The sequence below is a fragment of the Lissotriton helveticus genome, chromosome 7, assembly GCF_964261635.1.
Source record: "Lissotriton helveticus chromosome 7, aLisHel1.1, whole genome shotgun sequence".
NCBI classification, from domain to species: Eukaryota; Metazoa; Chordata; class Amphibia; order Caudata; family Salamandridae; genus Lissotriton; species Lissotriton helveticus.
This window is the reverse complement of record NC_136068.1, coordinates 1,296,324,583-1,296,339,667: the sequence shown is the minus strand read 5'-3', so window position 1 is coordinate 1,296,339,667 and position 15,085 is coordinate 1,296,324,583. Positions and strand designations below refer to the sequence as shown.

The following is a 15,085-nucleotide window of genomic DNA, read 5'->3' as shown; positions in this document are numbered from 1 at the left end:
TGCTGCATTACAAATGCTATAGGTGTCGCATTTGCAAAAGTTAAAAATATTGGCATTGTAAATGACAAAGCTATTAATTTAGCTATTTTCAAAACCAACACATAAATAAAAAATGTGTCATTTACAAGACCAATAGCTCAAACTTTCCTAATGTGAGACCTATTGCATTACAAATGCTTGTTTAGGACTTGTGTCCTGCTACAAACCATGGGTACCTTTAGAATCAGCATGATGTTGGAGAAAAAGAACACAAATTTGGCATGCATACCTTTTGTGGGGAAAAAGTTATGAAGATTTAAACAATGAGTATCCTTAAAATCCAAATAAGAGCTTAGCAGGTGGAAACTGTAACACTAAAGCACACGTTCCTGCTACAAGATGGCCGCGCATGTGCAACTGGGTGGTGCTACTGGAACCACCTCTCCCCGATTTCCAGTCAGCCGACCCAGAAATGATTCCGCGACAGCCAGCCGGTCAAGAAACGGGTCGTTTTCAAAATCAGAACCCATCTGTTTTCACTGGACACTATCAGGCACCACCTCTGCAGCCCGTGAACAGGCCCGGAGCACGTGACGTGCAGGAGGCGGGCCTTGAGAAAGATGGCTGCGCCCTTGGTTAGCGGAGTGCTGCGGGCAGCACGGGCGTCAAAGGGGCCCCTTCATTGCCGTCGCCTGATGAGTATTTCTGGTAAGAGTGGTGGGCTGCATACAAAGTATATACTCTTTTCTCGGGGAGCCACGGCCACTCTTATTCCTCCTCAGAGCCCGCTTAATGGAAAAACACTTTCCCCACTTCAATCCCTCTGGATGGCAACCCCAGATACAGTTTCTACGAGGAGCCCGCCCCATTACAACATACCCAACCCATCCTGTCAGCAGGCACACTGAAGAGCAGCTCATCCAAAAGAGTCGCCCACCCACAAAAGATCAGCCTCTTCCTCTGAGCAATTCCAAATAAATCAGAGCATCCTTAGAAGGACAGAACGTTTATAGTATAGCGGTCAAAAAGTGGGTGCAGGGAATCTCACCCTCGTGAGAGACTTCGGCAAAGAACACCTTATTAGAGTGACCTCCCCTACCAAAAGATTTGTCCAATTGAACAACCTCTACTTGCCAAGTTTTTACTTTGCTCATGTGTGAGGGTAGCTATGTGGCACAGTGAATGACGTACGATCGCTAAAACATAACGTTTCTTTCAGCAAAATAAAAAATGTATAGGAATTATGTTTTTCTGGAATACAGTGTTCTAAAACTGCCTTTATTATTGCCTGCACCACGATTGTAAGTCTAAGAGCACTATAAAGAGTCACAGGCTACTGCTAAATTCACACAAAGGCAAAAAGAGCACGAATTTCTATTCTAAACTAATACAGAGGTATATGTACTAGACGGATAAAAGTGTCAGGCTCTTTTTAGATTTTCTGCGCATGACAAATGGCTGGCGTTTTTTCATTAAAAAAAGTATTAACCGTAGAGCAAACCCGAGAGACAGCTGGTTAATAATGCATCTGAAGGGAGGGCCAGAAATTTTTTGGGAAAGAATATTTTCACTAAGAACTTTCGGTTGATCATGTGTGCATATTTTTTGTTTGCTAGGTCCTAGTAAGTTTCTATTCAATTCCTGTCATGGTTTATGATATATGGGTGAAGTTCAGCATATCCTCTGAAGGAATGGCTAGTGCTGTAATTGAAGAACAGTAAAAGACTACCATAATAATGTTAATTTTCATTTGATGGGATGTTATTTTATTTGCAATCTTTTTAGACGTTGTGCTACAAGGCATTCCAAAGGCTGCTTCAGGGCATAGGACGCTTAGGAGCATATGTATCAAGCCCTTTTCCCGTTTCGGCCCGTTTCCGAAAGGGGGAAAAAACCTTTTGGGACATCCCAAAAGGCCATCGCAAAATAAGGAATGGCAAAAATTGCGATTCCCTATTTTGCGCATGCATTTAAGGAATCGTAAATTGCGATTCCTTAAATGCAATTCTGGAAGTACCCAAGTTGTGCGAATTTGCCTTAAGAAATCGCAAATTACCATCAGCTTCAAGTTGGTGGTAATTTGCGATTGCCTAGAAACATGCACTTTTTAGCATTTTTCAAAGTGCCATGTGGCACACATACATGTGCACACATGCATATTTCAGGGGTGCTACAGGGTGTCCTTTTGACACCCTTGCCCTCTTGAAATTGCATTTGCAATGTGCGAGTACCTAATGGGTACTTGCAAATTGCGAATGTCTTCCTATTCATTCCTATGGGCCTCGAGGCCCATAGGAATGAATAGGAAGGTATTCCTTAATTGCGAATTGCACTTTGTGATTTGTAATTAAGGAATACGTAGGAATCACAATCAATATTGCGAACCCTACATACATTGCCTTTTGCAATTCCTTAATAGAGAATCGTTAAAATTTGCTGTTAAGGACTCGCAAAACACTTCCTTGATACATATATCCCATAGTCACCAATGTATTGTTCAGCAGAAATACAGATTTATGGCCTGGTTTATAGTTTGGTAGTTTGACTGCAAAGCCACTAGTGAGGCACAGGAAACTTATCCAGCAAATGAGTTAATGAAGTTCTGCATTTAAACTTTGCTGCACTGCCATTGTGACACAAACTTTCCTGAGGACGGGGAGAAGGGAAAAGAGGAAGGAAGGAACTCTGATGGCTATTCCTGGATACTCTTCTGGTATCGTGGAATTGTGGTCACAAATCTGGGTACTGGAGGCATAAAGTACATTTTAGCACCCACAACAGAAGAGTCTGTTCTCTCAAATCACTTTTTTTCATACTCTGCTTGCTTCTTTAACTAGGAGCCCCCCCCCCATCTAGAGAACAGCCCCCCTCCCTGAGAGCAGTGGCTACAAAGATTAGACTCTCCCAAAGGCAAGTTTTTTACTGACACAACAGGGGCATTTTCATGGAATTCCATGCACTGAGTAGATAACAGACTAGCATGCCTAAAATGAGTGGTCAGTACAGTGCCATTTCTAGCAGTGTCACAACGGGAAACATCCTTTACAACGCGGTACCGCTACAACGCAGTCTTAACAACGCGACTTTCACTGGAGTGCGCTCTAGGATAGGGATAGTTTAATTTACTATCCAACACCTTCCCTACTATCCACGGGGACTGGTGTTGGAATAGTAAATTAAACTATTCACTATCAGCGCCCCCGCGTTGTTAAAACTGCGTCAAAAAGGGACGCGTTGTAACGGTACGCGTTGTACCGTCATACATCCGTCACAACTGCCCGGTAGTGTTCCCAGTGGGAGAGCTGGTGCACTTCAAGTCAAAAATGGTTACCCAATCAGGGTTGCCTCCAAATGCACAAAAACAGGTTAAACAGAGGAGACAAGGATCAAATGCCTGAAGTGACCAAATGAGGTATTAGATTAAGTTCCTTTAACTTTAAGTAAGACCAAGTTTGTACGACATAATAAGATGAAGAACCTCTTGCACATCTGCCTCAGGGTCAAGTGAGTTACTATTGATGTCACATTTCTTTTTCTTCTGTGCACAAGCCTGAAGAACTGCATCAGCAGTAGCTTTCGCCGACTGCTTAAAGTGGCCAGTCTGTATGTCAAAAAATAAGTAACAGACATATGGGTTTGCATACATGTCTTTTTCCAACCTAAGCAGACTTAGAATGGCCTTCAAGAGACTTTTCAGCAAATAGCAGATAGAGAGGTAGAAGATTATCCAAATTAAGATAACGAGTTAATGGCTACTGGGATTTAGAAGTGATTGTGACCTACTTGTTTGTCAGAAATAGAACTGGACCCAGTTGCGTTTGAAGCTTTATGGGTGTAAAAAATCAACAGAAAAAATAAATAAATGCTGAGGATACCGAAAAGTAATCTATAGATTCTAAACTAATTTGTTTTTCACCTGAATATACGAGTGAGGTCCAAAAGAGATAATACCAGGGCACCTGACAAGATGACATATAAGTTGTTACAGTGTCACAAGGCTGCTATTAAGAAAAAGATTCTGCATTTAATTCAAAATTTGTGAGGGCCCTGGCTAAGATATTTGCACCACAGCAGAATGGCATCACATGCCACATGCACTCAGGCGCAGCAGCCACATGATATTTCTATGGCAAACTGAAGCTGGACTTGGGGGCACGGGGTTAGGGAATGGAACGCCTAGAAGTAGAATTGAAGAGGCACATCTTCCATCAGTCCAGGTTTTTTGTGCCTTGAAATATTATCTAAGTATTTTAGCTAATAATAAAGTAGATCCTACCTGAGCTACAGTCTGCATTTATCTGTTGCTAAAGGGGTAGGATCTCGGCTTCAAAGCCTTTTATGAATGAGGAGAAAGGATTAGCTTCTACGATCTGTTTTAAAATAACTTTTTAATGTTAACATACATATCCAATAGCAACAAGAACTTACAAGTCACTAGAATATGTGTGTATGTGTGTATATATATATATATATATATATATATATATATATATATATGTGTATATATAATGCTCCATGGGAAAGTTCTGGTCCCAGTTTGCAATATTCAGTAGAAAAAATATCCAAAAACTGCCCAGAGATAGTAGTTCCCAAATTGTCCAAGAGGTTCAGTTTACTTATTTGATTTTTCCTACAGTGTCTTCACAGAGTACCCAGATTTCTCTAGGAAAACATTGCATGAACACTATGGCTTTTTCTGCAGAAAGTCCAAATTCGTTCCAGGTAAACAATTAAACAAAAACTGTTCCTGGCCTCAATCCGCCAACTAGAGTTTAAACAAGCTTTGAAGTTCTGAATCTTCAAAAATATGCTATCACCTATAAAGATTGTCCACCTGAGCTCACCTTGCACAGGCCCATGAAAGGATTAGCTGCAATCTGGCTCTCAGGCTGAGAACCCGAGCTGTACCTTAAACCGCTCACAGCTCAACTCCCACTCTTGACCCAATGCAGAAAAGAGTCTTTGCACCATCTCCAGAACTCCTGCTGCATCCACTGCCGACCGCATTGACTAGCGGTTAAGGATGGACATGGTCTTCTTTTATAGAAGAGCCTCGTCCTTCAGAACAGACTGATTCGCAGTACCCTGCTGATCGCCAACGCGAAGGAAAGTCCTAATTCACCAATATGTCCACTAGGACATATCCTCCCTTTTGTAGTAAAACATTTCATTCCTAAAAATTTCACACTTTTGATTGGGATACATGTTAAAAAAATCTTACATCACCACGCTTATTCAGCGTGCACAGGACTCTCTATCACTTCCATAATAGCACCTTGATGACTGACCGTATTAGCCTACATTGTATGTGTGTAGCAGTGTTTGCCCACAATCCTATTAATTTTCTTTTCATAACTCAAATGTTGACCAACACCTGCAGAAATTCGTTCATCTCAAAGTTCAAAGCTGTACTTTTGTCTAGCGGTTCCCAGCTTCTTCCATGTTTCATGACTTTTCTTTGATCTAGCAACTTTTCAGTCAGTTTGTGTCACTGTTCTTCAAAGGATCCTTCATTCAATTCAGGCTCCAGCTGTAGGCTGCACTATTAGCTTTATATTCACATGGCCTATACCCCAGGTCAGCATGCTTATCCTTACTTCATACACCCCCTTAACCGGAAGATCCCTCCACATCCAGAGAGCAGTTACCCCACTCCAAGAGCATAGGCACCTATGATTAGGTTTTAACTAGGAAACATTCTTCCTCAAGAGCAGTATATACAGAGAGAAAGTTACATTTGTTAAGGAATGCTATCCTTTTCCCCCAAAACTCTCTTTTCCAAACTTTCGGATGTAAGTTTTAAAAAGGAGCATGAGAATATCTTTGTTATGTAGCTTGTTTTGTAGTTGTGATCAGCGTGCAAATGGTTAACCATCTAATAGGCATTCAGAAGACAAATGTTCCTCGTGGTCCCAGATAATTAACATTACGCCTGAATTACTTTCCTTGGATTTCAACCCCAAAGTTATGAGACAAGCAGACGTTATGGACATACATTCTTTTCACAGAGTAACACCCACGTTTTAGCTTTTGACACTTCCAATGAGAATTTCAGAGTAATATCCTAATCTAAAAGCAGTATCCCTTTAAATCTGCCTCTAACAGCCAAAGTAACAGTTGAGCAGTGTTAAATAATCTGCCATGTTTCACTCTATTTACATGTGCTTGAAGGTGATTCAATTTGCAGTGCATTCTGTATAACAAACTGTCTAAAGGAATGTGCTGGATACTTGAGCAAGTTTTTCTGAAGAATGGACATTCTTGATCCCTCTGAGATATTTTAAGGTTTTGACTATATGGATTCCTTTGACCTATGTGACATAAGAGATGTAGTCTTTCATATTTCTCATCAACGGAAAAGCATTTGGCCTTAAATAAAACATTGAATATTTCCCATATGTTGGCATGACAGGGTGGAGTATGTAGCGTTCTAGCAGCTGCTAAAACTGTGTTCTTTGTTTTTCTATTCCAGCTGTTCTTTGCAAACGAACACCTCCACTGGGGCCGATGCCCAATGAAGATATAGATGTCAGTAACCTGGAGGCGCTAGAGAAGTACCGCAGCTTCACACGGTACTACAAGCTGGCCGAAGAGGAGGGCAAGAAGCCCCAGTGGTGGAAAACCTACAGAAAGTACAAGGAGCAGGACCAGGGTGGGTTTGAAGGAGTGCAGCGTGTGTCCTGTTATCAGTCTTCTGTTCTCATGAAAAGGGTATTGGCATGGCTGAGTTGTCTGAATTGTAACAGATAATAACAAATACTTATAGATAATCTTGTACCCAATGGCTAGAACGGTCGACCTCGCAGCTGGGGAACCAGGTTCGAGTCTCGGCAAGGGCGCTCAACATCCTGTGATTTTGGGCAAATCACTTAATCTCCCCGTACCTACCAAAATGAACGTGTCCATCTGTATTGTACCCGGTGCTCATGTAAAGTGTTCCGATACCTTGAAGTCGAGTTTGCGCTATATTGAATTATTAAAAAAAAGGACAGAACCGTAAAGCATAAATAATGACAGAAAATTATGGAACATAAATTGTAAAACGTGGCAAAGAGCCATACTGCTCGAATTGTGATGGAATGTGACTGAGAACCAAGTTGAATAGATAGTGAAGAACCACCATGTGTAATGGATGAGAGCCGTGCATTGTTATTGTGTGCAATGATGAAAGAGCCTGTCAGCATGAATGGCATCGAAGAGTCATGAAGCATGAGTACTGATGGATAGCTCTGCAGAAGACAGTGCAGAGAGGTGTATTAAATATCTGGTGAAGGAAGGTGCGCTGGAAACCATCAGTGTGCAATTTCCGGTGACTTGTGAACAGAAGCGCTGCCACTTGAAAACCATTGATGCACTGGAACAAGGAAAAGAACCACGTCTAGAATAACTGTGTTGAGGATAAATTTCATTTGAGTTTTCATGTATCTTTGAAGAGAGCAAAGTGTATAAAGTTAACACAGTTCCTCGCCTGGGCCCAATGGAAGGGCTCGTACCAAAATGAAGTTCAACATCTGCACAACTAAAAGAACAACGGAATGGATAGGAAATACTTTTTGGGGGGAAGAAACTGCTATCCAATTATTGCCATTTCCAAACTTTAGTCTCACTGCCCAGAGCAGATGGCAGGAAGAGACCGTCAGGCGAGAGGGAGGAATTGAGCCGACTCGACCAAACCAAATAGGGTTCACAAGGAACTCTCTTCTAACACCCTTAACCAAAATAACAGTAGAAGGTGCTTCCCAGTAGTCGGCTAACTTGAACACTGAGCAGTGCTGCCATTTGAGATAACACTGTACAAATCAAATCTTTGCCATTTTGACGGTTTCTTGAAAAATGCGTTCCCATGATGGGTGACCTTGGATTTTTCCAGGTATGACCAAGTTGTTGGTATCTTTAGCCTCTGTAATTCCCTCTCTCCTGTCATAAGAGGCTGGCTCAGAGCAAGAGGACATGCTCGCTCCCCCCGCAAAACCTTCTTTCTTTTCATACCAGTTCACATGATAAGATCTTTCTGTTCAGGGAAACTTGCTACATCATTTGAAAAAAATCTGTCGATACATGGTGTTTGTTTGTGTCCACTTAGTTGGGAGTGTGAAAAACGTCTCTGAACCATCAGGCGTTATTGGGCTACCTATATTCACAAATAGAAGGGAAAGCACACATGTATGCCTATTATATTATATTATATTTATCGGAGTCTGGGGGGTGGGAAGCCCTAGGGGTTTGTTAATATTGACCTTACCCACTAGTTAGTGGCATGCTTCATCATAGGGCCGCTACTACATCCATGCAGGGTGGAGTGCAAAAATATTCTGCTTTGATCACCTTGTTTAATCAACATGATTAGGAACCATTCTTCTAAGCCATATATATCTTTTTTTTAAATTTTATTTCATGCGCAACCCTAGGGAATTACTCCATTCCCAAACTTCTAAAAAAAATCACTCTATGCACACTGCCTCACTCCAGTATCTATGTGTGTGTGTGCTCACTCATCATTCGCATGCCACAAGCCCCATTCAGGAACAGTGATATACCTCACTCTTTATAGATTGTAAAGAAATTAAAAAGTATTTCTATTGTGTGTATAGCAAAAACCATAAATAAGAGCGCTTACCTTAGTTTCATATATTCCGCTCTAATCTCGGGGTAAGAGTGGGACATTGTCCTTTAGTCACAGTCTGCATAAGGAGGAACATATTTTTTAGTTTGTATCCTCCATTGATTTCAAGTCTCCATTATGTACATTAATTTCAGGGATAGAACATAATGTCGCTTTCTCTGTTGATTGCTCATAACACTTCTATCCAGTGTAGTTTTCCAATACCCAACCTCTTTTAAAGCCTTGTACCTGTATCCCAGCTATCAGCAATACTTACTTTATTATCTAGGTTACCGGTGTACATCTCCCTTAAAATAATCTCCCCATCGCCCAGTACTCACTACTTCAAGGTCCGATCGGTGCCCATTCAGTCCACTCTACACCCTCTGACGGTGGATCTCTGGCTTCTGGTGATCCATTTTCAAGTGAACCAGAGCCCGTCTCGTTTCCCATCATGTGACCTACACGTCATTTCGGCAAGGAACCCTAGCGTAGTTCAGGTCACCTGTCTTTTCGAAGGCGATGCTTTTCATGGAACTCTGTCCCTGCTATATTGAACGGTGTTGTAGTTAACCCTTCAGTATGTACTGATGCTGTGTGCCTCATCCACATTCCTTTATCCAAATCGAATATTTTAATATTCTTTTACATCAAAAGGGAAATCGGTAGGGACCACAAACGTAATTATTGTCCCGTGGTCATTATAGAGGGGTACTCTGCAGCAGTCGTCTATCCCACCTTTTTGGGAGGTATAAACAGTTTTTTTTATGGTGTTCCTCCCTTCTTTTAGCATAGAGCTACCAATTAGGTTATCTTCCTCATACTCTTTTTAGGGGGTGAAATGTTCGCACTTGTTTGATATTGCCATTCATGTTGATCACCCATATTCATCAGTCAGTTTCCCTACAGGTTTAATTGCACTAACACAATTACCACCGTAAATTGGTACATTTGAGCAAGCAGTCATATGAGAAATTGAATTAATGAATGAAAAACCTAAAAAAAATCTTTAACAAAGCGATTCAGGAGTTGAGATGACTCTAGAATAATTACCAAACCGGCAGATAAAGGGGGAGCAACTGTAATTCAGTCAGTAGAGGTCTATGACATTGAGTGTCTCTATCTTCTCTCAGATATACGCAATTACAAGATTCTGGGAAGTGATCCCACCCCAGAACGTCAGAGAATGATAAGAGGGGTGGTAGAAGAAGGCCTAGCAAATGGATGGATAGGTGAGAAAGAGGCAGTGTTTCGGTGTAAAGAAAAACCGGTGACTCCCTATTTCTATACATTACATAAAGTCCATAAACGAACATGACCTACCCCTGGAAGACCTAGTTTTGGGAATCAATTGTGTGTTGGAACCTCTGTCTCAATTTCGTAATTTCGTCCTTAGACCACTAGCAGTGAAGAAGCCATCTTACCTAAAACATACAAGGGAATTTTTTGAACTTAATAAAAGACATCACCTTTAACCCCAACTGTGAACTTCTGGTTGGTTTAGATATTGAATTGTACACTATTATCCCCCAGTAAGAAACACTGAGGGTAATAGAGAAAATCATATACTCCGGTAAATGGGAGAATCAAACTCCAAGAGCTTTTGTTTTGAGTTTAGCAGAGATTGCCCTAACAAAGAACTTTTTACAGTTTAAGAATACACTGTATCTACAGTCACATGGATCGTCCATGGGCAGTTCATTCGCCCCTAGTTTTGCTTCTCTTTATGCTTCAGAATTTGAGGATGAATACATCTATGCTTCCAACCCCAACTCTGAATCAATAAGAATCTGCCACCGTTACATTGACATCGTCTCAATTTGGAAAGGAGACAGAGACTCAGTGGAAGAATTCTTGAGGTGGATGAATATTAGGAATTGCTTTTTGTTCTTTACATCCACGATTATGACCCTCCTTACCATTCCTGGATCTTGAAATCAAACCAGAGGTTGGCAAACTCATGAGTGGGTCGTATCATAAACCCAGAGACAAGAACAACTTGTTGCTATTTTAGAGCTTCCACCCAGAGCCCTCAGAGAATTTGCTGTATGGACAATTTCTTCTTATCGGCACAATTGTTCAGAAATCAACAACTTTGAGATGGAAGCAAAAGTCCTGAGCAACAAACTCCAGGAACGGAATTACCCAAGACAAATTATCAAGAAAGCATGGAAACGAGCACAGAATATTAATAATAGGGAATCCCTTTTAGAGACCCATGAAAAACCTAAGGAGGATAAAAATATCTGTGTAACAACATTCAAAACAGCTTCTAATTGTGTCAAGAAAATTGTGAAGAAGAACTGGCGCATCCTAAATTCAGGGGGTCTGAAGCTACAAACACCACTGTTCGCATTTAAGAAGAATGCGAGCCTCAGAGACTCCTTGGTAAACACAAGACCAACATTAGGAAGAGAAGAATTTAATCAAGCCGGTGGGGCTTACCACCAGTAGTGTGACAGTTTGCATGTGGGTCATGCAAAGCTTGCCCAGTGACTAACCATGTGAAAATGGTTGATCTAGGACTAAGGTCCCCATGGAATCTAAATACACATACTACCTATAATTCAGAGAATGTGACATATCTGATCAAATGCCACTGTAACTAATTTTATGTAGTTATGACTACATGACGCCTAAAAATTAGGATTCTTGAACACATGAGCAATATAAGATTTATAAAGACCATAACTAGGCAAACAACACATTTCATTCAGAAAAAGCACTCAGAAAGGGATATAAATTGGGTGGTAGCCCCTTTTGTAATATTATAACATGACGTTTTTTTTATTGTGAAGTGTATTAATTAAATGTAATCTTTTATGGTTTTTCAAATAGAAATAAAGATCATTGAATTGTTATAAATTGTGTGGTAATTGACGAACCTTTCATACTAACAAGCGAAATAGATAAAAAATCATTCTTTTTTTAAACACAAACAAAAATGGGTATATGGGCTAAAGAGTGACAAACAGGGACTGAACAATGTGATTACCTGGCATCACCTGAATAGTTTGGAGTAGTATGACCATATACAGAAGGAGAGTAAGCACCAAGATATCCCATACCTAAGACCAAGAGAAATATAGACGAAGTGAGCAGAGAAGGAAACTGCGCATGAACCCTATTACTACCTCTGTACACCTAATAGTGATCCCGACACTGAGTCATGTTATGTACTCCACGAGAAATCTGTAGGGAAACGGACTGATGAATGTGGGTGATCAACATGACTGGCAATATGAATTAGGTGTGAACATCTCACTCCCTAAAGTAAGTATGAAGAAGCTAACCTGATTGGTAGCTCTATGCTAAAGAATGTAAATGTGGCTGATCCATACAGCATTGATATAAAGGGAGGAAATACACCTAAAAACTGTTTAAATACCTCCCAATATGGTGGAGCAAACGACTGCTGGAGAGTACCTCTCCATAATGACCATGGGACAATAATCATGTTTGTGGTCCATACCAATTTCCATTTTGATGTAAAGGAATATTAAATTATTGGATTTGGATAAAGGCATATGGACGAGGCACACAGCATCAATACATACTGAATGGTTACTTACATACAACACCTTTCAATATAGCGGAGACAGTTCCATGAAAAGCATCGCCTTTCAAAAGATCATGTGACCTGAATTACGCTAGGGTTCCTTGCCTTAATGATGTGTAGGTCACATGACGGGAAACCAGATAGGCTCCGGTTCTCTTGAAAAGGGATCGCCAGTGGGTGTAGAGTGGACCAAATGGATGAAGATCGGACCTTGAAGTACTGAGTACTGGGCGATGGGGAGATTATATTAAGGGAGATGTACACTGGTAATCTAGATAATAAACTAAGTATTGCCGATCGTTGGGATACAGGTACAAGGCTTTAAAAGAGTTTGGGTATTGGAAAACTGCACTGGATAGGAGTGTTACGAGCAATCAACAGAGAAAGCTGCATTATGTTCTATCCCTGGATTATATACATAATGGAAACGTGAAATCAATGGAGGATACAAACTAAAACAAATGTTCCTCCTTATGCAGACTGTGACTAAAGGACAATGTCCCACTCTTACCCCGAGATTTGAGCGGAACATATGAAACTCTGGTAGGATCTCTTATTTATGGATTTTGCTATACACACAATAGAAATTCCTAATTTCTTTATAAACTATAAAGAGTGTGGAATATCACTGTTCCTGCACAAGGCTGATGTCAGGAAGGGCCCAGGACTAAAGAGTAGAGATGGTACCTTCCCAGATAGTTTTATCCCATTACTGCCTCTGCAAAGTGGATCCCTAGTGCATTTTCATTAGGTATTTTTCAAAAATAGTTTTACATTCCACTCTGTATGTTGGCCTGCAGCAGGTTGAGGTAGCGGCCCTAAGGTGACGCATGCTATTAACAAGTGGGCGAGAGCAATATTGAAAAACTCCTAGGGTTTCCCACACCCAGACTCCGATAAATGTATTATAATAGGCATCGCATGGATGCTTTCCCTTCTTTTTGTGAGTATATGTATGAAATAGAGTGGACTAGGGAAAGCTAAACACTCATCACTTTGTTCTTTCTAATTGTGAAGGAGGTTCTTGGGTTACCAGCAGATTCGGGCGTCAGACACTCCAGAAGTGTCACAAGTTCACCCTCAGCGGCTTTGGGCAGGATGCTTATCATTCACATCCACACTCCTACCTGCATTCTCTAGAAGGTTTCTAGTTTTGATTCCATCATAGAGATGCTGTTCTCTGTGCGCTGCTGAAAGCAGATGTTATCTATTAATGTATATTTCTTGTAATAAGAGCCCGATGCCTACATTCCTCCTAGTATCCTTTCTAAATACCCTGTTCTCAGGGCATTCATCTTCTCACACATGGTGCCAAGTGTCGCTCATCAGTTGGGGAGGGACCAGGAGCTTGTGCTGTGCAGGTTTTGACAAATCACTGGAGACTTATTGAATTGCTATTATCAAACTGTGTCCTCATGAAAAGTGTCACAGACCTTTTTAATTCCTCGCCCATCAAGTCCCAGCCTACTGCAGTCTGTGGGTCTCATACCAGTGTCCCAGTATAAGTGATGTCTTGCATATGCTGTTGTGGGTCAGTGGTCCCCCTCTCCACTCCAGATAGCCGATGTTGGCTTTACAGGATTGCCATGACATAGTGAGGAGAGCCTGGCTTCCGTATTGCTACTGTCCGTTGCATCCTCTTTAAACTGCCTTGTCGGAAAGACACTAATCATCAAATTTCCTGTGTTAGCAGGTACTCCATCCTCTGCGGCACATTGAGGCCTTTACATCCTTTTAATACTTTTTAGTTTCAAGTAATCCAAGTGTAAGGCTAACTAGTAAATCCTGGCAGAGAAACAAAACATTTTAGAAAGAGAATTTGTTATTTGCAAGTGGTGACATATATGTTTTGTGCACAGTGTTAGAACAGATTTTGGAAATTGTGTGTATTTGTAATTTTTGGTGGAATGTTGTAAGAGACTGTAGGAAAATGCATGTGGTATTTGCTTATTAGTAGTTTATTTTTTTAGTGCTGCATATTTCTTTTCGTTTATTTGAGGCCACTATAATAACTAAAGGGGGGAAAAAAAGATAAATCCAGTAGGACAAGTCTGATATTCTTCATCACAATCCAGAGTTAAAAAACTCAGTTACAAAACGATCTAGAAAGCAAATATGATAAAGTTTTGAAAAAATGGTGGGGCTAACACGGACTATAAGGTTAGACCACACTCCAGGTGATACCCGCATAGTTTGAGGGGACAATGTACCAACTCCGACCTGGGAATATATTGTTGAGGTGGATCAGACTGTAAATGTATTAATAATATGAGGAGCTAATTTCTTTGTTTGTATGCTGTAAACTTGCAATAAAATGTTTCTATTTAAAAAAAAACAGTTAAAGGTAAGCCGGTGGGGCGAGGGGGAGTTTACTTTTCAGACTATTCCTGAAATCCCTGTTGTAGAGCAGTGCCTTCTGGATTATATTTACTGGGTTCCAGTCTATGACTTTGAGTTACCATGGTTCTGCCTCTGCTTGATTAAAAAACAAAACATTATTTTAGTGGTTAGTTAAGTATATTTGAAGTGCAAGGCTCAATCAGGTTTGGAAGAGTTTCTGAATCTTTGTAGTATCAGTATCATGGGTCTTTTCCCCCTGTAGGTCTTATAGATTGTTTAGAGAACTTTAAGTTTTATCCAAGGGTCTATGGGGATTCAGCAAAACACTGTCAAGGGTGCTTATATGCTTGCACCACTTGAGATCCGACCAATGACTAGTTGACTGATTTGTGGGTCTTTTCATTTTGGCAGTGAACATTTTTGATAGACCTTTCTACACAATATTGCAATAATGTAAAACTGTTAACAGTAAAGCTCTTTCAAGCTTCACCCTGTGGTCCTGTCACAGGAGTGACCAAATTCTATAAAGCAGTGAGAGTTGCTGATGGGTTTTTCCTGCCACCGGCAATGACTTTGGGTGGTAGGGGAGGAGAGGACAAATTAGA

General features: G+C 40.7%; 1 protein-coding gene across 1 annotated transcript in view; it reads left to right on the top strand.

The window, feature by feature from the left end:
- Positions 1 to 390: 390 nt before the first annotated feature.
- MRPL38 (mitochondrial ribosomal protein L38) overlaps positions 391 to 15,085 on the top strand; it is a 64,842-nt gene continuing 50,147 nt past the window's right edge. The window contains exons 1-2 of the mRNA XM_078654556.1: positions 391 to 687; positions 6,452 to 6,631. Of these exons, the coding sequence (XP_078510682.1) occupies positions 600 to 687; positions 6,452 to 6,631 (268 nt within the window). The 5' untranslated portion in view covers positions 391 to 599. The remainder of the gene's footprint in view (positions 688 to 6,451; positions 6,632 to 15,085) is intronic.